At 39.7% G+C, this 22,277-nt stretch overlaps 1 protein-coding gene across 3 annotated transcripts in view; it reads left to right on the top strand.

The window, feature by feature from the left end:
- The window catches only part of cltcl1 (clathrin, heavy chain-like 1), a 29,919-nt gene that overhangs the window by 5,756 nt on the left and 1,886 nt on the right, over positions 1-22,277 (top strand). The window contains exons 2-31 of one of the 3 annotated variants that reach the window (XM_039620301.1): positions 2,388-2,595; positions 4,192-4,460; positions 6,161-6,322; positions 6,575-6,688; positions 6,778-6,951; positions 7,151-7,348; positions 7,676-7,876; positions 7,987-8,139; positions 8,266-8,388; positions 8,902-9,039; positions 9,144-9,308; positions 9,467-9,647; positions 9,745-9,908; positions 9,995-10,120; positions 10,230-10,372; positions 11,169-11,403; positions 11,487-11,609; positions 11,723-11,868; positions 11,948-12,131; positions 12,705-12,897; positions 12,985-13,142; positions 13,276-13,440; positions 14,869-15,144; positions 15,779-15,928; positions 16,030-16,161; positions 17,703-17,813; positions 18,323-18,493; positions 18,724-18,945; positions 19,595-19,615; positions 22,181-22,256. In XM_039620301.1, coding sequence (XP_039476235.1) covers positions 2,388-2,595; positions 4,192-4,460; positions 6,161-6,322; positions 6,575-6,688; positions 6,778-6,951; positions 7,151-7,348; positions 7,676-7,876; positions 7,987-8,139; positions 8,266-8,388; positions 8,902-9,039; positions 9,144-9,308; positions 9,467-9,647; positions 9,745-9,908; positions 9,995-10,120; positions 10,230-10,372; positions 11,169-11,403; positions 11,487-11,609; positions 11,723-11,868; positions 11,948-12,131; positions 12,705-12,897; positions 12,985-13,142; positions 13,276-13,440; positions 14,869-15,144; positions 15,779-15,928; positions 16,030-16,161; positions 17,703-17,813; positions 18,323-18,493; positions 18,724-18,945; positions 19,595-19,615; positions 22,181-22,256 — 4,882 coding nt within the window. Of the gene's footprint in view, positions 1-2,387; positions 2,596-4,191; positions 4,461-6,160; positions 6,323-6,574; positions 6,689-6,777; positions 6,952-7,150; positions 7,349-7,675; positions 7,877-7,986; positions 8,140-8,265; positions 8,389-8,901; positions 9,040-9,143; positions 9,309-9,466; positions 9,648-9,744; positions 9,909-9,994; positions 10,121-10,229; positions 10,373-11,168; positions 11,404-11,486; positions 11,610-11,722; positions 11,869-11,947; positions 12,132-12,704; positions 12,898-12,984; positions 13,143-13,275; positions 13,441-14,868; positions 15,145-15,778; positions 15,929-16,029; positions 16,162-17,702; positions 17,814-18,322; positions 18,494-18,723; positions 18,946-19,594; positions 19,622-22,180; positions 22,257-22,277 lie in introns of all 3 variants that reach the window. The other 2 variants (XM_031728006.2, XM_031728008.2) reach the window with 2 other exon arrangements.

The following is a 22,277-nucleotide window of genomic DNA, read 5'->3' as shown; positions in this document are numbered from 1 at the left end:
CACAAAGAAGAAGCAACTGAAGGTGGCTGCTGTGGCAGAGCATTTTAAGGGAAGAAACTGAATTTCGTGGTCTGCATCAGTTCTGTCTTTTGATTGGTCACAGGACTGTAGGTCTTGAAAAAAAACAACAAAAATCTAAAAAGAGGCCAAAAAACTAATAACTGTGTTTGGTGATAACTGCATGCATTTCCCCCCCTAAAAAACCACTGTACACATGAAAATACTGATAAGTGTAGCCTATCCTAAAGTTATCACCTGGTATAAGTGAAAATCTAAAAATATTTTGGATGTAATTAATTAAGGAAAATTCTATTTTCTTGGAAGCAGCCCCTCTGATCACCCCAGGCTGAAGACTGCTGCATCCTTCCTGTTTTGGAGATGACATGATTTAAATGGCTCAGCGGTCATGATTTGTTTTCCTGCTCTATCAGCCAACTGCGAGATAGTACAGTCCTTGTGATGAGCGTAAGGATTCCTTTCCGCTTGCCTCAGACTGCATAATGCAGTCAGTTCAGTCATCAGAGGGAGAGTGCATATTTCTGTCTGTCCTCTCAGTTCAGTTAGTTTGACATTGTGTGCAGTAATTCCTCTATTCAACCAAACTGGACTTTTTCATGTTTGTTAGTTTTGAGGCAGTGCAAATTTTTGTGTTGTTGTGTTTTCTGACTTCTTCTCATTAGGAAAATAAATGCGCTAATGAATTGAATTTGCTGATGGTGCTTTATTAAAATATTCTTATGTGTACTTGGTTTTAGTGAATCTCTTGGGTTTTTTAAAAAAAAATTTTTTTAGTGGTAATGAAACTTTATTTACAGCTAGCTGCTTAAAAGGATGATTAAATACACTGTCAAGGTCCAGTCGACCTTTAATAAAATTAAGTAGTAGATATGTGAGATGTGATGATAAGTACAATGACAGCATTACTATTTATAACCCCCCCCCCCCCAAAAAAAACTCTCTAACGCCTTCAGGAAATTCTGGAAATTATTGCCAGCGTGTGTGAAATAAATCTAAAATAAAGCTCTGTTTAGTTAACATCCAGCTGTGTGCCCACGCTTGTCCCCTGGCTCCATGTACCACCGACCAGACCTCCTGTATGGGAAAACGACCTTTAAGAGTATCCCTGGAAAACTTGAGCAGACCTGCTGCTATTTTAATCAAGTCCCTGTTTTGATCCATCAATCACTACTTTTTCTTCCCCTAAAAAGCAAATGGCAGCTGCTCCCACATATATTTTCTCACCACATTTTAAGTTGTTGCAACAAAAGCATAGTATTAAAGCAGGAATATTGTGCTTGTGGCTGAGTTTTGCTTTCACAGCCCCAATTCTGTAAAAGTTGGGATGCTGTGTAAAAATGAAAATTAAGAGAATGAAATGTAATTCTGTTTTATAGCTTTGTGTCACCTTATGCATATTTCTCACAAACTGGCAGCAGCTGTTCGCCTGCGAATGAGGATGGGCTCACTGACCAATAATTAATTTTTAATTACTTTTATTACAAAATGCACTATACTGTGTATACTAAATATACATACAAAATGTGTGTCTGCCAACAGAATGCAATGTCTCTTATCAGCTATAATACAGTCTATAATAATTAATGTACTACAGTATATTTGCATTTATATAGACCTTTTGTAGTCTTACCAACCACTCAAAGTACTATAAACTACAATTTCCAGTTAATTAACAGTGCTTACTAAAAAGCGGGGTTTTCAGTGTTTGTTTATTATATGTACTTTAGCTAACATATAAATACTTAAAGAAAGATCGACAGTGAACTGTCAACACAAAGACATGGTTCATATTATGTATGTAAATGAATCTAGGAGCTTTTAGGGCTTGTGTATGCATCTTGTTACACTTCTTTTTTTTTTTTTTTTACAGAGCCTGGCTAGCTGTTTTCCCTCAATTTCCTTTCTTTATGCTAAGCTAAGCTAATCGCCTTTTGAATTTAGCTTCATGTTTATCACAAAAACGAGACTGTAATTGCTCTTCTAAGCTAACTCTGTGTTACAAACCCGTGTTTTAGGGGAGGGGGGGGGGACAGGTTCCTGCTCCTCTAGATGAAACTGGTAGCAAACAATCATGTCATATATATCACTAGCTACAGCTTATGATATATCATTAGCTCCTACCCGTTTTGTGTTCTGTGTTTTTGTTAAGACATGCCTGTGGTCGTACCCCTAAAGAAAGCTCTTTCTTTAAATGTAATTGCATCTATTATCATTTTTATAAACTGTTTAGCCACTTGAAAATGCACTTGTATCTGTTTCCAGCTACTGACTAGCTTACTGACCGTTATATGATACTCCACCACTATAAAATGGGGTAACATAATTAAGCTAAAGGTTCTCACGTTTATTTTCTCAAAACTGTTTTTTAGCTGCAGAACCTGGGCGTAAACCCAGCCAACATTGGGTTCAGCTATCTGACGATGGAGTCGGACAAGTTCATCTGCATCCGTGAGAAGGTGGGCGAGCAGAACCAGGTGGTGATTGTGGACATGTCCGATCCCACCAACCCAATCAGGAGACCAATCTCTGCCGACAGTGCCATCATGAACCCCGCCAGCAAAGTCATCGCCCTCAAAGGTACGATGATGATGACGCATATAGAAATGACACAACACATTTAGGCAGCAGTAGCCAATAGATGAGAAATACTGTATTGTTGAGAGACAAAAGAAAGAGTCAAAACTGTTGGCTTTTATTACTGGTGGCCCTATATTAAGCGCAAAGTATTGTATTATTGTTTAAAGTCCCAGAATGAAGTCTGCATGGCCTCTGCACTGTTTATTTGCTTTTAGTTTTAACAGATTTAGCCATTCACTAGAAAGGCTGTGGGAAAGCTGCAGCAAAGATTAATGCCTGTCAATGTTGTAAATATGCTGAGTGCACTCACGTCTATTACTCGAGTGTAGTAAATTGGTTGTGAAAATTGATCACCTGTCACTGAAACTAACCCTTAGAGCACAAACACAAGCGCTGATCAGGATGATTTGCTTATAATGCTTCTCTCTCTCCCTCCTCCCCCTGCCTCCCTCCTCCTTTTAAGGACAGTATTCCCTGTTTGCCCCTTTCCTTATGGTCTATCTTTGTCTTCTCATTCTTACCTGATTGACACTTTGCTTTTTCTCCTTTGCTTTCTGTCATTTCTCAGATGGTGAGTTGCTTTCTATCTGTCTACCCGTCTGGCACACTGTTGTGATGATACACTGGCCATGTCTCTCTCATAAAAGCTATCCCCTGTATCCCTTTTAACTATGCACATCTATTTCGACCACTGATCAATCAAAACACAGACGGCTACAAGAAAGTCACCTCAATATCACACGCACACCCACACCCCAGCCTAATCTTCTGGCAAATGCCCTACTTTTATGAGAATTATGTGTTAGCATGACTTGTATGCTGGTAGAGTGTATGTGTGGTATGCATCATCAGATGTTATACAGTGAGAGGAGCTGGGGCACTCTTTGTGCACCTTTGCTCGCTTGTGTGAGCGTGTGCCAGCAGCCGTAATCGATGTTCAGATCTTTCCTTCCTGCACATAAGGGATGCCATTCATGTATCGTAAAGGCTGTGTGCGTGCTGATGGCAGTTTGCAAGTTTGTACAGCAGCTCTAGTATTTACATGAGTCATGCATTACATCACCTGTTTGTTTTTCATTAAGTTTTTTGGGTAAATGGAGGTTGTATCTGTGTTTAGTCAATTGTGACATCTTCAAAAGCTGCCGTCTGCTTTCTGTAGCTGCGGGTCAGGTCACTCAGTAAAGAGTGGTGCTTCCCTGGCTTACAAACAATATCGAGCAGTTCAGATATAATTTTTATTTGCTCTTTATTTCTGACACGAGTTTTGAATACTTGTGTCAGAAAACTCCCTCAGTTCCCCATTACAGTGGTGCTCACAGCATGGAACAGTAGTTACATTAAAGAAAATCATCAAGTCTTGGCAGAAACTAGGTCTTCGCCACTCAAAAGAACAAGCTATTAAAACTTTTCCTCTCTGAATAAATAGAGCTACTTTTAATTGGAACTGTTTATTTTCTAACTATTTCGAGGCAGACGTGTTCATCTGCGGGTCTGTGTGTTACTTAGAACAGCTATTTAATTTGTTGTTTGGAGTTATTTGACTACTTCTTTCTTGCCTGTTTCGTCTCACGTCTCTGTTTCTTTACCGACCCTCAGCTGCCAAGACGCTGCAGATCTTCAACATTGAGATGAAGAGTAAGATGAAGGCTCACACCATGTCAGAGGAGGTCATGTTCTGGAAGTGGATCTCTGTAAACACCGTGGCCTTGGTGACAGATACTGCCGTCTATCACTGGAGCATGGAGGGGGATTCCCAACCGACCAAAGTATTCGATCGGCACGCCAGTCTGGCCGGATGTCAGATCATTAACTACAGAACTGACGAACAACAGAAGTGGTTACTGCTGATAGGGATTTCTGCACAGGTATGAAAACACAGATGATATAAACATTTTCTGCGAAAGGAATATTTATCTCTCCAATCCCTGTTTATTGCCTTATTGGACAAAAGATCACACAAAAAACACTTTATCTGAGGTCAACCTTTGTTCTTTTCACTGGGCTGGAAGGTTTTGGCTGTACGCAGGTAAACACTGGAAAGCAAAAAAAATTGTTTTTACCATACTAAGTTTTGAAACCTTTAACTATTGTGCAACAGTGAATTAGCTTAAAAAAAAAAAAATTCTGCATTCCTAACCAATGACTGGATCATCTACTGTCTACAGGAACCAATAAACTTGGAACCTCATCACTTCCCAGATTTATTGTTTGCTGACTGAAGGGGAGGATAAAGAGATCAAGCTGTTATGCCATTGTATTATGCCAATAAGGGTGTATAATGTCATTAAAAAAAAACACAATTTAGTGTCCACGAACACATAAAAGACACATTCTGAGAACAGTGGCATGAAATTCTAACAATTAAGCTTCCCAGAAATTTCTGCTGTAACCAGCCTCGCAGCATTTTATCCTTCTCTTACACAAAGAGTCGGATGTTTTTTGGTTTTTTTTGGCTGTAAGCCGGACTCGTTCCCGGTGGGCGCTTTGTCACAGATTCTGTTCATGATTTTTATGAACAGAATTTCTAGGAGTAGCCGAGGCTTCCACTTTGTTAGCCTCATGATCGTGTCTCTGCCTTTTGTGGATCTTGTGGTTCTGTTGGCTTCATCAGGTGGTGGCCTACAGATTGCATTTGAGTGGTTCGCAGCCGAGTGGGAAGCGGCATTGATGATAATTAGCACCTCCAGCTCTGAGGCCATGGTTTGCAGCTGGAAAAGGGTAGAGTGCCTATTCCAGGTCAGAGTTGCTGTCCCAAGTGAAGGAGTTTAAGTATCTCTGAGTCTTATTCACAAGTGAGGGGAGCGGGAGACTGACAGATGGATTGATGCCGCATCCGCAGTGATGAGGATGTTATACCGGTCCGTTGTGGTAAACAGAGCGGAGTGTAAAAGTGAAGCATTTACCAGTTGATCTACGCCCCTACCCTCAGCTATGGTCACAAGCTTTTGGTAATAACTGAAGAGCACAAGAAATAGGTTTTGTCTGAAGGATCAAGCTTAGGTATCAGACTGGGATACCTCCTGTGTGTCTGCTGGGCAAGGTGTTCTGGACATGTCATAGTGGGAGGAGGTCAAAGAGTAGGACACACTGAAAAGATGACATCTCTTTGCTCGCCTGAATGAGATGGAGGAGGCGGTTGGGGAGAGGGAGGTCTGGGCTTCTCTGCTTAGGTTGCTGCACCCTGTGACCTGGCCTTGAATAGGTGAAAGAAAAATGGATGGACACATGTCTTTATTGCTGACTTGCTGAATCTCAATAAGAAAATCAATACACCACTCTTTTTCTGTTTTTCTAAAGGAGTCTGGATCTAGAGGACTATGTCAAAGTATGACAACATGCATACATATTTCAAAGTAAACTTGTTTTATATGTATATGTAAATCAATTAAGCAAACAGTTTGTTTACCCATATCTAACCAAATGCACAGATAATACCTACCATTTGTTCACATACACATACAAACACACTGCCTGAAATTTAAACCTGTATCTTTGATCCTTAATGACTTGAACACATCAATTTTTTTCCCCTACCCTTTTTTTTTTCTTTTTCCTTGTCCTCCAGCAAAACCGTGTGGTCGGAGCAATGCAGCTGTACTCCGTTGACAGGAAAGTGTCCCAGCCCATCGAGGGCCATGCTGCTGCCTTCGGGGAGTTCAAAGTGGAGGGAAATGCCAAACCTTCCACTCTCTTCTGTTTTGCTGTGCGCTCACAGGCTGGGGGAAAGGTGAAGGCCATTCGAATGTACCCATGATGCTATCTGTGGTTTTAGCTGCTAAGCAAACTGCTTTGAAGTGCTTTGAAAGAGTAATGTTTATGTTAGAATCATATGAAATAACTTTTATGCTTCATGGCTTTTGGTTAAAATTGAAGTTCCTATATGGTAACATCAGGAAAGTTTATTAATGTACAAATCCTCAACTCTGATGTTCTTTTTGGTCTCATTTGCTTTACTGTTGTCTTGGTTTACTTCTACCAGTTACACATCATCGAAGTTGGTCAGCCAGCTGCAGGAAACCAGCCATTTGCTAAGAAAGCTGTGGATGTGTTTTTCCCACCAGAGGCCCAGACAGACTTTCCTGTTGCTATGCAGGTAAAGAAAATGAGATTTCTTCTACTGTACTCTGCTCACCACATTATGGGTCACTCCTGAATGTTTCTCTTTCTAATTATTCTCCTCAGATTGGTAGTAAGCATGGCGTAATATACTTGATCACCAAGTATGGTTACATTCACCTGTATGACCTGGAGTCTGGAGTGTGTATTTACATGAACCGAATCAGTGCTGAGACCATCTTTGTAACTGCTCCTCACGAAGCCACCTCGGGAATCATTGGTGTCAATAAGAAGGGACAGGTGAGAAGCAAACGGACCGTGAGTGCGTGCAGAACAAATTGTCAAGTGAAATTTTTATTCATAGTGGATAATTTGACTGTAATTTTTTGGCTAGCTATGCTTGGCAGACATTCTTAAACTGTACTGTTAACTGGACACATTTCTTAACTTATTTTTACTGTGCAGTTCTTAATTATTATCTGTTCCTTTTTTATTATAGGTTTTGTCAGTATGTGTGGAAGAGGAGAACATTGTAAACTATGCCACCAACGTGCTGCAGAACCCCGATCTTGCCCTGAGGATAGCTGTCAGGTCAAACCTTGCTGGGGCAGAGGAGCTTTTTGCCAGGAAGTTCAACACTCTGTTTGCCCAGGGAAGTTACTCAGAGGCTGCGAAGGTTGCTGCATCAGCACCCAAGGTACGCCTGTCTCTGCTGCCGTTTTGTCATTCTTGCCTATGCTAATATGAACCACGTGTGGGTGAGAACTGCATAAGGAGTCTTGCATTTTCACAGAATCAAATTGTCAAATATTTTTCTGTTGGTGCTTAAAACTATGACGGTTACACACACTGTGATTCAGCACTGAAAAACGAAACACAAAAAGAATCCCATATATGTTCATGTGAAAACACGGCAATAAACATTAAGTTCTCCTTTAAAACATTCCATGGAATCTGCTTTTGTTTTGTTTTTTACTCTATGACTAATAATTCCTTCATTCTTTGATGTCTTTCCTCGCCTCAGGGTATCCTGCGAACAGCAGAAACCATCCGCAAGTTTCAGAGTGTCCCGGCCCAGCCGGGTCAAGCCTCTCCACTGCTGCAGTATTTTGGTATTCTTCTGGACCAGGGCCAGCTCAACAAGTTTGAGTCTCTGGAGCTGTGCAGGCCCGTCTTGCAACAGGGCCGCAAGCAACTACTGGAGAAATGGCTGAAAGAGGACAAGGTATAATTGGAGAATTAAAGAAACGAGGCAGATTTGTAGATATACATTTATTTTGTTTATTTTACAGTGAGCAGTGTAAGTGAAGTAGCTTTCCTCCTGTTGTGTTGTAGCTGGAGTGCTCAGAGGAGCTGGGAGACCTGGTGAAGGCCTCTGACCCTACTCTCGCGCTTAGTGTGTACCTCAGAGCAAATGTCCCCAACAAGGTCATCCAGTGCTTTGCAGAGACTGGCCAATTCCAGAAGATAGTGTTGTATGCTAAAAAGGTAATCAGAAGGCTTATTGTGTTTCTATTTAAATTTTGAGCATTGCACAAATAGCAGGCATGCAGTACGTTTATAGCATTGCATTGATGCTTGAAAGTGCATTTTTATCCTTCTGCATTCGTGTAGGTGGGATATACCCCAGACTGGGTGTTTCTGTTGAGGAATGTGATGCGTGTGAATCCAGACCAGGGTCTGCAGTTTGCTCAGATGCTGGTCCAGGATGAGGAACCACTGGCCAACATCAACCAGGTAAACACGCACAAACGTGAACGCCTCTCTCACTGGAGACATCCTGCTTGTGTGCTCCCTTTAAAATGCATGTGCCTGTTTACCCTTATACATGCACGCAAACGCACAAAGTGCCCAGTGTGGGAGCCTGCATATGTGTTATTCCAGATGTGGCAGCAATGCCAGGAATTCACTGAGTCAGTCGCCCGCTCCCCCCCTTTAAAGCCACATCATCACTCCACTCTGTCCTAATCTCAAACAGGGAATATGATGACTTTATGAAAAGTGATGGTGTTAAGGCAACCTTTGCTTTTCAGATGTGAACTTTTCATGTTTACTGACATCTGCAAAACAGAAACATCTGGCTACCGGGCCTGTGGTGTTTAATAGTTTGCAACTCAAGCCTTTGCATGCTAACTCAAATCATTGTTCACAGATGGTCTGAAAAAAAAAAAAAAAAAAAAAAAAAAAAAAAGAGAACTTTGTCTAGCTATTTGTGTTTTGACTGCTCTTTTCTCTCATGCTCTTTGGTAGATTGTTGATGTGTTTATGGAGGGTAGTCTGATCCAGCAGTGCACCTCCTTCCTATTGGATGCTTTAAAGAACAACCGCCCAGCAGAAGGTCACTTACAGACACGTCTGCTTGAGATGAACCTAATACACGCCCCCCAGGTGAATGTTAATGTTCAGACTCTCCTGCTTACAAAAGAGCAAGCTTGGCTTTAATAATGTTAAATACAGTGTGTTTGCTCATGTGTGCGTATGCACTGTTTTAGGTAGCAGATGCAATCCTTGGGAACCAGATGTTCACGCACTATGACCGTGCCCATGTTGCTCAGCTGTGTGAGAAGGCAGGACTGCTACAGAGAGCTCTTGAACACTACACTGACCTGTACGATATCAAACGAGCCGTGGTTCACACACATCTGCTCAACCCTGAGGTATGGCTGTAGAAGGGCAATGATGCTTGTATTTTGCTCTCTTGGGAGTGGCTTCATTTTACTATTTAATGTGTGAAAATGCTTCCTGAAATGACTCCATATTCCTCTGTGCTCAACATGTTGCCTCACTTTCACCCCATTTTCTTTTTTCTTTTTAGTGGCTGGTGAACTTTTTTGGCTCCTTGTCAGTTGAAGACTCTTTAGAGTGTTTAAGGGCCATGCTGTCGGCTAATATCAGGCAGAACCTGCAGCTGTGTGTCCAGGTAGCATCTAAATATCACGAACAGCTGGGAACTCAAGCGTTAGTGGAGCTTTTTGAATCCTTCAAGAGTTATGAAGGTAGGTGCAATGGTTTTTCCTCATTTTCTGCAGGTTTTAATTCACAGTAGATTAACTTAACCACCGTGTTGTTTCTCCCCTCTCATCTCTCTACAAGGCTTGTTTTACTTCCTTGGGTCGATTGTGAATTTCAGCCAAGAGCCCGATGTTCACTTTAAATACATCCAGGCTGCCTGTAAGACCGGCCAGATCAAAGAAGTGGAGAGAATCTGTAGAGAAAGCAACTGTTACGACCCAGACAGGGTTAAAAACTTCCTCAAGGTGTAAAGATCCCCTAGCATATTTTTCTGATATTAGCATCTCCCCCAGTTAATTCATAATAAACCTCATGTTTCTTCTGCTTCTAGGAAGCAAAGCTAACAGACCAGCTTCCTCTTATCATTGTGTGCGATCGTTTTGACTTTGTCCACGACCTGGTTCTCTACCTTTACCGCAACAGTCTGCAGAAATACATCGAAATCTATGTACAGAAGGTAAGATCTACAGCTCGGGTGACTTTATACATAATCTGATTATTATCTAGTTATCGTTATTGAGCTGTATGATGCTTCTCTATTTTGAATCCTACCCACTTGCTTTCAGGTGAACCCCAGTCGTTTACCAGTGGTGATTGGTGGTTTATTGGATGTGGATTGTTCTGAGGATGTTATTAAGAACCTGATCATGGTGGTCAGAGGGCAGTTTTCCACTGATGAGCTGGTGGACGAGGTAGAGAAAAGGAACAGGTAAGACTAAAGGGTAAAACGATTTCCTGTGATCTCTTATAGCTGCTTCTGAAATGACCTGGCCTTTAATGTGCAGGTATCATGCTGGTACATAAAAGCTGTTAAATCTAACTTCTGTAGGAATGAGTTTAAATGATAGATCAGATTGCAAGACATGTTTGCGGTTTGCCTGAACCACTTAGTTATGTGCGTTTTTTCCCCTCAAGTCATTGAAGGAAAAGAACAAATACTAACTTGAAAATTGTTTCTTTTCCAATAAACCTTGAGGCGATCAATAGTAAAGAATCATGATCTCTTTAGCTGATGCCTATAAATCGTCAAGCATTCAGAAACAGGAGTGTGATACATGAATGTAAATATACAGACATTTATCTTTGTGTTTGCTCAGTGCATACTTGTTAGTTTAATGCATTCATGAAGTTGAAATTAAAATATTAATTTTAACACCAAAGGTGATTTCTAGTGTGGATTCTCTCAGGTTGTCATTATGTTTCATCAATACCTCAGTGTCAACCATCAGAATAACTTTTTCTCATTTAATGAAGCTATTTAGTCTGTATGAACAAAGGTGAAAGTGAGAAACCCTAAAACATGAATCAATTGGCCTGCTGAGTGGACAATGCTGCCATCTAGTCTTCTGGCTGTGCATTACATCACAGGAAAAAGCTACAGTGTAGCATCATCTTAGAAATATAATGTGTGCTTTTACCAGTCCTTGCCATGAAATGAATTTTAAAAGCTTCTCCTAGGTATTATGTAATGAAGCTTTATATTAACGTACAGTTTCTGTTATCAGGTTGAAACTTCTGTTGCCATGGCTGGAGTCTCGTATCCATGAAGGATGCGAGGAGCCAGCTACCCATAACGCCTTGGCCAAGATCTACATTGACAGCAACAACACACCTGAGCGCTTCCTAAAGGAGAACCCGTTCTATGACAGCGCCGTGGTTGGACGCTACTGTGAGAAGAGAGACCCCCACCTGGCCTGTGTGGCTTATGAGAGAGGGCAGTGTGATCTGGAGCTCATCAAAGTATGTAGATCACAATGTATGGCTTTAGTGTCATAGTTTAAATAATTATAATGAATGCGTTTTAAACTATTTGTTCATGTCAGGTGTGCAATGAGAATTCATTATTTAAGAGTGAGGCTCGATATCTGGTACGGCGGAAAGATCCAGAGCTTTGGGCGAATGTGTTAGAAGAAAACAATCCTTTTAGAAGACAGCTCATCGACCAGGTAAGGGATCCTGCAACTCTTCTTTTAAAGTAAAGTACACAAACATGAATTGTGTGGGGTTTTTTTTTTTTTTTTTTGTCCTCAACATTTATTTTCAATTTTCCTCCTTTCAGGTGGTGCAGACAGCTCTGTCAGAAACCCAAGACCCAGAGGAGGTGTCGGTCACAGTGAAGGCCTTCATGACCGCAGACCTGCCCAATGAGCTGATTGAACTTCTGGAGAAAATCGTACTTGATAATTCAGTCTTCAGTGAACACAGGTACATCAGGCTCACAGCTTATTCTGCATGGTGATCATTTACGTGCAACCATTTTTCTAACTTTTTTTATTTTTTGCAGAAACCTGCAGAACTTGCTTATTTTAACAGCCATCAAGGCAGATCGCACTCGTGTGATGGAGTACATTAACAGGCTAGACAACTACGATGCTCCAGATATTGCAAACATTGCTATCAGCAACGAGCTCTTTGAAGAGGCGTTTGCTATTTTCAAGAAGTTTGATGTGAACACCTCAGCCATTCAGGTAAAAACAAACATAATCCTGCTAAAACTGCACTGATGCTGGAGGTCGAAGTTACAGTAAGCTAAAGTTTCTAATCACAGAACTTTTTCTCTATAAAAATTTACATTAATATGTGCATTTATTTTACTCGATTAAGTAAAAATTTCCATTTCTTTTTGTAAAATAATTTGTTGCAACATTTTTAGTTGGGGATGTTTATATTTCATGTGTCAGGGTATACCTCATCTCTCGACCTGTAAGAACTGGGATAATCTCCCGGGCTCTCCTACCAAAGTTAGAAAAACATTTAAGAAAATCAGTGGATTAATGAATGAATTGATAGTTACCTTTCCTAAATCTGGGCCATTAAAAGTTCTTGTGGGTAAGCCCGTTAACTAAACTAACAAAGTCATTTGCCAATGATAGCAGGTTTCATCAGTGTCTCTTAATCACTGTGAATTTAGCACCTCTACGTAATAGTGAAAACAAATGAGCCTTAAAAATGCTAGTCCCACTGTTTTCTATTATTTTCTCATGTTGGCTCACAGATTATAGCCATCTCTTATATTTTTTTTGAATTTTGTATCCCTCTAGGTACTGATAGAGCACATAGGGAACTTAGACCGTGCCTATGAGTTTGCTGAGCGCTGTAATGAGCCTGCAGTGTGGAGTCAGTTAGCAAGAGCCCAGCTGCACAGAGACCTGGTCAAGGAAGCTATTGATTCATATATTAAAGCCGTTGACCCGTCAGCGTACATGGAGGTGGTCAACGCAGCCAGCAAGAACAGTACGTTTTTGATTTACAGGTAAAACATGCTAATGATGTTTATCAGTCTTGGGTCTGAGCTGATCTGTAGTGTGTTGCTGTTTCTAGATAACTGGGAGGATTTGGTGAAGTTTCTACAGATGGCTCGGAAGAAAGCCAGAGAGTCTTACGTGGAGACGGAGCTGATCTTTGCTTTAGCTAAAACTAACCGTCTGGCTGAGCTGGAAGAATTTGTCAGCGGGCCCAACAATGCTCACATACAGCAGGTAAAAAAAACAACAACAAAAGTTCCAGCTGTAGTGTTAAAGGGTTGTGTAGCTGTTGCAGAATGTGCTTTTTGTTCTTTGCCAGAAAATGATTGTTAACTGCATATTCATCATCTGATCTCTACCTCTCCAGGTGGGCGATAGATGTTATGAGGAGGGTATGTACGAAGCAGCCAAACTTTTGTATAACAATGTGTCCAACTTTGCTCGACTTGCATCCACATTAGTCCACCTGGGAGAGTACCAGGCAGCTGTGGACAGCGCCAGGAAAGCCAACAGCACACGGACATGGAAGGAGGTAAGCGCCTCTGCGCACCAAGAATTTGACTATGAAATAGTCTGACTCTCTTAATCTATTATCATACTCTAGGGTAAATTACCACCTTTAACTGGGCTTAAAAGTAATTTAAATTTTGTGCACACACTATTAAAACAGATTGCACATCACGGTGGCAGTCTGCTGCTGTGTAGGAGATAATATAGTAGGTGTGTTTAACTTGTAAGTGCCCTTCACGTCAGGATCTACGTCATAATTATTTCTGGAGTGTCTGATTCATCTGATTTGTCTCTCAGCAAAATAATAATAATGTATGGATTTGTGAACAGCCACGGATTGCACATGGCTGCTATAATCTATAGTTTATGCTCATTAATTATTTATTTTATTTAATAAGGAGCATGCAGGATAATGAATATCAGTGTATCAGTGCCAGATTTGATGAAAATGGCTAATTTGCATCTGTACCCCAAACCAGGGAATTAAAAAAAGAGAAACATAGAAATATGCAATAATCAGGTGTCAATATAGCAATTTTACTTATATAGAACATTTCATTACATGCAAACTCAGTATGCTCAACAAAGAAGACAAAAACTTTTCTAAGTTTACAGTGTCTTAAGGCAGAAAACACGCATTTAAAAAAGGACAAAATGCAGAGAGAGACAAACCCCCCAAAAAGAAAAAAGATTAAAAGTGATTACTGCCTTGGTTTGTTCCTTGTCTGAGGTGCATCACAGCTTGTCCAAATGTGTTGCACCACTTTGGAATATCCGGTGTAATTACAGGTCTCCGCTTTGTCTGATTAATTTAAAAGACCTGGGGCTAAAGACACGAAACAACGCCATAATGCTATACTGAGCATAACTGAATCGATATAGTGCCCAATTTCAAGAGTAGTCATTTCAAGGAACTTTATTTTTATGACATTACAGACAGAAGCCCCAATGATCAAACGGTTCCTTACAAACAAGATAGACAGATGGTAAACAAAAACAGGACACAACAAAATGTCAGTGACATGCAATAGTGGATATAAATATAAATAGCGCTTATAAATGCATGGGGAAAAAAACAGAAAGCAGTGAGGGAGAGAAACGCGTTATGACCACCCAGCAGTCTGAGCCTAGGCATCATAAACAAGATTTGTAAAACTACTTAAGGGGCTGATTTAACAGCTTTATGACTTTTTATTTTATTATTATTTTTGTTTTGTTTCTGTGCATATAAGATTGAAATTGAGTGATTTTCTTGCTGCAGTTTTTGTTATTATTACAGCTTTTAATTCAGGTCACCTCAGTGTTTCTAATATAGTCACTTCATGTAAAAAATGACAGATTCTTGATGATTAGAGGATTACATGAAAAGGTAGCAAAACATGATGGTATGAATGATAGAAGTGCGTTTATCGTTGGCCGTCTCCAGTTTCATGCATTAATTTATTTTCAGGTATGTTTTGCATGCGTGGACGGCGAGGAGTTTCGTCTGGCACAAATCTGCGGCCTTCACATTGTGATCCATGCTGACGAGCTGGAGGACCTTATCAGCTACTACCAGGACCGCGGGTACTTTGAGGAACTCATTGCTCTGCTTGAGGCTGCTTTGGGTCTGGAGCGGGCCCATATGGGTATGTTCACTGAGCTCGCCATCCTCTACTCAAAGTTCAAACCTCAGAAGATGAGGGAGCACCTGGAGCTCTTCTGGTCCAGAGTCAACATCCCAAAGGTAGAGTGTTTCTGTTACTATGTGTGCGCGTTTGCCCGTTTCAAAACTGTTCTTTCTTTTGTCAGATCAAAGAGGTTGCTTGTGTGCCATGAAATCTTTTGATTCATTACTCAGTGAACATTTCTGCTTCTCATCAGCGCCATGAAAAGAGAAGCAGACAGAAAATTAATTGACTTGTTTTTTCTGTCTTTTACAGCTAGTTCTTTTATTTACCAGCTTTATGCAACTGTTTGTCATCTTGCCCTCAAATAACCCTTTAAAAACTTTAAATATCTGTTGTCAGGAAGGTGAAAAAATGAGTTTTTAAAATGTTTAAAAGCATGAAAGTACTATTTTATTTTAATATTTTGCTTATTTCAAAAGATGCATATTAATGCATCTATATAAATGGTTAAAAAAATAATTATGTTTTGATATGAATGATTTTCTTGGCTCAGTCTGGTGATGTGTGGTTTTTTTTTTTTTTTTTTTTTTTTTTTTCTGCCTCTCAAAAAGAGTAGGTTACATAAAAAATAAATCATCTATTTGATGTCAGCCTTTCAAAGCTTCAAGACATTTTACTTCAAATATATCAAATCTATTAGACCAGACAAACAAATCTCTGACAGTAATAAATGTTTTCTGTGTCTACCAGGTTCTTCGTGCTGCAGAGCATTCTCATTTATGGGCAGAGTTGGTTTTCCTTTACGATAAATACGAGGAATATGACAACGCTGTCATCACTATGATGACTCATCCGACTGACGCATGGAAAGAAGGGCTTTTCAAAGATATTATTGCAAAGGTAAACACGGCTATTTTTAAATGTTTATCATTTTCACAAACTGCTTAAATGATCATTTGATCATTTATTGTGTTTTTTTTCTTTTTTCTTTTATCCTTTAGGTTGCCAATGTGGAGCTCTACTATAAGGCTCTTTCCTTCTATCTGGATTACAAACCCCTCCTACTGAATGATCTGCTGACCATTTTGTCTCCTCGGTTGGACCACAGCCGGGCTGTCATCTTTTTTAGCAAGGTAACAACTAGAGATGGCACGATACCACTTTTTTATGTCCGATACCGATATCATAAATTTGGATATCTGTCGATACCGATATGAATCCGATATAGTGTGTTTTTTAATCAATAAAACCTTTTTTTTAATATCTTGCTGCATTTTGTATACGTTCATACTCAAGTTTAAATAAACAACAACACTAAAGCTATTCTGTTATACCTGTATGTAAAGAGAAAAAAAAAAAAAAAAAAAAAAAAAAAAAAAAATATACACTGCACCCAAAATATTTCATAGTTCAGCAGTACTGATCAATCTAATAAACTTAAACCTACTCCATCCTTCCTATTCTGGTATTTTAAAGAGTACTTAGCAGAAATATTAAGCAACCTAACTGATAGGGTTGCAAACTCCCAGCAAAAAAAAATAGGGAACCACCCCCCACCCTCCACCTCATGATGCTTAATCGACATAATCAACTTTAATTTGATGCAGTGTGAAAAAAAAAAAAAAAAAAAAAATGCACAGAAATAAATTATTTTTCAAGAATAATTAAATAGATTCAACATCTTTCTTCAACAGAACTGCAGACTGCACAGATGGTACCTTCCCAAAGGAAAAAGTAGTATAGCTTACTAGGGTATATTAGACTTAACAGTTACTATATACAGTAATGAACTAATATACATTTTACATCAGATTAAAACTTTGGGTGTAAGATTCAGATAATTATTTATTAAAAGCTAGACATTTTAAATGAGAATAAGAAAGAAAAGTATGTCTTTGTGCCCCCTTTTCCCTGTTAATGCCCTACCTGCCCCCCTGGCTAAACTTTGCTAGATCCGCCCCTGCACAGTTACCAGCTGTCAGCTACGTAGAAAAGGATCCTGGTGTAGAAAGTAATATTAAATAAATTCTAACAACAGCTTATCAAGGTTAAACGTGCTGCTGTTGTTCAGCCGCTGGTTTCCTCTTTCTGGTGCAAAGTGGGCCAAAAACAAAGAAGAGAGACAGACTCGCGACAGAAAAGCCGATCAGCTGATCATTGATCAGTTTCACGATTGAAGTAGCAGCAGGAGAGAGAGAGAGAGAGGCAGTCGCTCCATATATCGGTTGTTAAGCTTAACGCGGGAATGCTTTATAAACATTCAGAGATGAACTTACACACTTGCTTTACTTCTCTCTGGGATAACTTCCTCGGAGATGAAATGCCGGTTTGGTGGCGAGGCTACAAATACACACAGCCGCTCTATCACGTGGGCACACTGCTCCGACATGCTACGGTTATGAGCTGAGTTACGCCCTGTCGCAAGTTTTGTGAGGTGCTTTTTTGAGATTTAATGGATCGGATTACATTTTTTATTTCTCTCCGATATCCGATCCAGTAATTTACGTCAGTATCGGACCGATACCGATACGTAATATCGGATCGGTCCATCTCTAGTAACAACCAGCATGGCCAGCCTCACTTTTTAAAACATAAATTAAATAAAATGTGTTTTTCTAAATAAACTGGACCCATCGCTGATATGGTGTGACATGGGTTGCTTTTTCTCTCTTAGATGAACCAGCTGAAGTTGGTCAAGCCTTACTTGAGGTCTGTGCAGAATCACAATAACAAGTCTGTCAATGAAGCTCTTAACAACCTGCTGACAGAGGAGGAAGACTACCAGGTTTGCCAGCCCGCTCTGTGACTTATACTGATCACAACACATGATGTAAAACACAAAGAGCTCAAATATGTGACCTATTTGTTGCCATTTTTTGTCGCTTGTGTATTATTTACTGTGTTTTAAGCATCTATCCAGCATTATGGATATATTTTTTTAAACATTCAAACAAGTATGACAATTAAATGCTACAAAGCTAAAGAAAGAGTAATATCTGTGTAAAGAAAATCATAAAGACACAATCTATGGCCTGGCTGTAAATCACAGGTTATTTTCTAGCCCCTCTCGCTGATATCAGCGGTTCCAATTTTAGACCTAGCAATTTTGTTTTGCTGTGATGACGCCTGCTTTTTCACACCAGCACCAGTCTCTTTATGTTGAAATCCACAGAGCCAGTTATGGATTGAGGATAGACACCATACTGGTGTAAATGGGTACAGGAAGCAGTGCCCAGGACGCTGTTACCTCTGGATCTCAAATGCAATGCATTTCTATCCGTGTGTAATCCACAGGGACTGAGAGCCTCCATTGATGCTTATGACAACTTTGACACCATCGGGCTGGCTCAGAGGTTAGAAAAGCATGAACTGATTGAGTTCAGGCGTATTGCTGCTTATCTGTATAAGGGCAACAACCGCTGGAGACAGAGCGTGGAGCTTTGCAAGAAGGACAAACTATACAAGGTAATGAAAAACAAGAAATAGAAAAGCTCTTAAAAATACAGGAGACTTTTAAAAGGTTCCATTTCCTCAATGTACCTATAGATGGCAGTGTTTGCTTACTTCACATGCAAATAGCATCTGTTCACAGGAATGATTCTTTTGGCTAATTTCTCACACTTGAAGATAAAGGATTTTATCTTTTACTCGGTCAGCCATGTGAATCAGATACTTTACATTTTTGTCTCTTCTAGGATGCCATGCTGTATGCAGCGGAGTCTAAGGATGCTGAGCTGGCAGAGACATTACTCCAGTGGTTCCTAGAGGAGGGCAGGAAGGAGTGCTTTGCTGCCTGCCTGTTTGCCTCCTATGATCTCCTGCACCCCGACGTGGTGCTGGAGCTGGCCTGGAGGCACAACATAATGGACTTTGCCATGCCGTACTTTATCCAAGTCATGAGAGAGTACCTCAGAAAGGTTGGTGCTGACAATCAATACCAGGAGATGTCTGATGTCAACTTTACCACTAAAATAGATTTCACTATTGTGTAATTTTAAGAAGAATATGTGGTGTTGTTGATGTAATCTAATATGTCTGCAATTTCTGAGAAACAGGTCAAACATATATGGTGAGACAAGAAGGCAGACACTAAGGCCTTCTTAAGTAATAATATTTAAAGGGACAGTTCAGCCCATTTTTTTTCCCCTCTGGCCTGCAGTGCTGTTTGTCCATCTATATTAGCCGGTGTAGTTTGCTCAGCAGAAGATATTTCCTATATGAAAGTGCTCACAACAAGATTTGTGCAATTATTTTGTGCAACTAGGTCAACACTTCTGGGAAAAGGTGTTAATGTCGAGTTTGTCGCATGAATTTTTTTGGCACTTTAAGAACCACAAGACACTAAAAGTGTCATTTAGTTCTGTTACATTCAAGCCTTCAAGCGACGATGTCACCACAGCTTGTATTTCCAAAACCATGCAAATTCCATCAAAACAATCTAGATGGATTTTTAAAAAAGTCACTACAAGCCAGAGCGAAACATGTAAATTTTCATATTGACCTTAAAGTGTATTTACCAGTGCTACCTGCAGATATGTGAGGTCATGTCTTTGGGTTCTTTTCCAGGTTGATGAGTTTGCAGCGAAGGTGACGGTCTCTGGCCCTTTTTATTAAAAAAAATTCTCTTCTGTGTTCTGTCTGTCTGTTTTTGCTGTAACTTATCTCTTAGGTTTCCGATGTAGGAACCTAGCATGGACTGTAGATTGAGTTTGGCCTAACTAGGTCTGGTCCTGGAGAACTGTAATAGTGTGCAGGCTTTTGCTCCACTTGTGCCAGTACATGTTCAGATTAAGCAGGTTTAAAATTTTCTTCCAGTGAGCCCTAATCTTAGTTATTTATTTCTCTTGTTTTTTGGCCATTTGACACAAGTTCATGAGAAATAAAGAACTACTTTTCAGTGTAGACATTAAAAAAACATCTGGCTAAATGTGGCAGTAGTATATGAGTTAGTATAATCAGAAGCTAAAACAAATAGCCTCTCACCACCAGACCAGGTGAAATGAACATTTTTATGATTACATTTTTAACCTCCTTTTATTCCAAAGTGTATTTTAGAGCCTAAATAATAATGACTTGGTGACATTGACACAAATCTGATGCAACAGAGATGAAACATAACAATTTTTAATGGATAATGTTTACTGGTTAAAGTGAAGAGTGACTGTATTATAATTGAGTAAATGGTCTGCATCTTAATTTTGGGTAAATATACAGCAGTAAAGGAACGTTTGGTAGATTAGAAAGTGTTTTCTAGCTGTCAAGTGCAAGAAGGTAAATGTAGTCTAAAGCAAAAACTCTGGAGCCAAAGCCTGTGCACTATTTTTTTTCTTTTTTTCTTTTTTTTTTTTTTCTTCTTCTTCAGGACCAGGATTAGCCTGTCCTGGCCTAACAGATACCTCTTACCTCTAACTTTTCTCTCTCTTGGGGCTGCATCTTGTGTCAAGTGGCATTTTTAAAGCCTTGAAACACTGTGATCTTTCCATCTGACGGAGGCTTTTTGAAAGCCCAGAAAAGAAGACAATCACAGAGAAAAAGCTGCTTTAGCTTTAGACTTGCTCGATGCACCCCCATGTTTCTAACTAAAGGTCACTTTGTTTTAGTTTTTATTGTTGAAATTAGTGCAGGGCTGCAAACAATAACCTCAAAGGTTATGTAGTGCCCTTTCCTCAGTTTGTGAAAGTCTTTTCAGTTAGTTTTAGTTTTTCAGTTTAGGTTTGTTGTAGGTAAACCTTTGGTACTGGTCAAACAGGTTGGGATAGAATCTAACAGCCAGTTTGAGCAGCTAATCAGGTAGAGAAATCCCAACCCCGCCTCACATGAAGTAGTTCAGTACATGCATGTTAAACAGGCAGCTTACCCCAGTGATACCATTGTATATGTAAATATCATGTTCTTTTCTCTACACCTTTGTGCCAACTTTTTAAGAAATGTTTATTTCTTGTAATTCTGACTCAACATGAATCTGCGCTGACCGAGCTTCCATTATAAACCTTCAGTATTCAGCCTTCTCCACAGTTAAAGCACAGTGCCTGATTACTTCTTTGCACTTAGGGATTAGGATTAGTGCTACAAACAATTCACAATTACTGTACGCCTGACAAGGATGAGCTTGACCTGCGAGCTTCTAGCTTGATTTTTAGGCCAGCAGTGACAAACACTCAGTCAGGAGGGTCTGCTTGCAGCCGTGAATCAGGTGCACGCTGAAGTTGTGACTGCCACTTAATCTTGTAGCACTTTTAATGGCACAAAATTGGAATTTAGGAACGTACTGTTTAGCTTTTGCTCTCCTTGTATTAAAATATTTTTTTAACCTTAAACCTTACTTTAATTCTTCTTTTTAAAGGGTCAGTTTTACACAAATCACTAAAATAAAATATCAAAATTGTCAAGCTGTGATGCAATTTTGGATTTGTTGCTACTTTGTTGAATTGATGTTAATCTGCCTTTCTTCCTGGTGCATAAAGCACTTAGCTTTTAGAACATTAGCACCTTTCCAAATTTGTCATTGTTCATTCTTATCTGGAATTCATAATATGCAGACCATGTTAAGACTTTTTGAAAGGCAAATTATTTACTGCTGAATATAAAAAAACAACAGCTTTGAATCACAGATGGTATTTGAATGAAAGATGGTATACTAAAGCTCAGAGCAGAACCTGTTGGATTGGGGTGATAGCAGGAGTGTCACAAGTCATTTGATGCTACTAGATGTGATAAAAGGTTAACTTGTTTTATTTAATGTGATTTGGGTAAACTGACCCTTAAATTTTCATTTAACATTTTTACTGCAAGCTTCATTAGAAATTCTCACCAAACCTGCATGGCATCTTCTCTCACCTTTAGCTGCACTGTGAAGTGGTGATTGTAGTTTTGTCTTTCACAGATGAAGATCATATATCTTCTTTAACTGCTTGTGTTTGTCAGTGTTTATTAATTTGATGTGGGATTAAAGCCTTAGTGTGTTTTTTTTTTTTTTTTTTTAAAGCTCAGGTATTAGAGTTTATGTTGGAATTTGCAAAGTTTTTGCCAAAAATCTATGAAATATGAAAAACCGATTGAGCACGATACCTAGAATCCATAAACTGACACTTTCTTTCAACAGTAAGCGTGTGAGTGATGTCTAATCCGTCCTCTCTTCTTTGTTGCCCTCAGGTGGACAAACTGGAGGAGGCAGAAAGCCAAAGAAAAACTGAAGAGGAAGTGACAGAGCCTCAGACGATGGTGTTCGGTAGGTTTACAGGCAGAACAG

The sequence above is a fragment of the Oreochromis aureus genome, linkage group 12 (assembly GCF_013358895.1).
Source record: "Oreochromis aureus strain Israel breed Guangdong linkage group 12, ZZ_aureus, whole genome shotgun sequence".
NCBI classification, from domain to species: Eukaryota; Metazoa; Chordata; class Actinopteri; order Cichliformes; family Cichlidae; genus Oreochromis; species Oreochromis aureus.
Note: the sequence above shows the minus strand (reverse complement) of the source record. Positions and strands in the feature narration are given on the sequence as shown.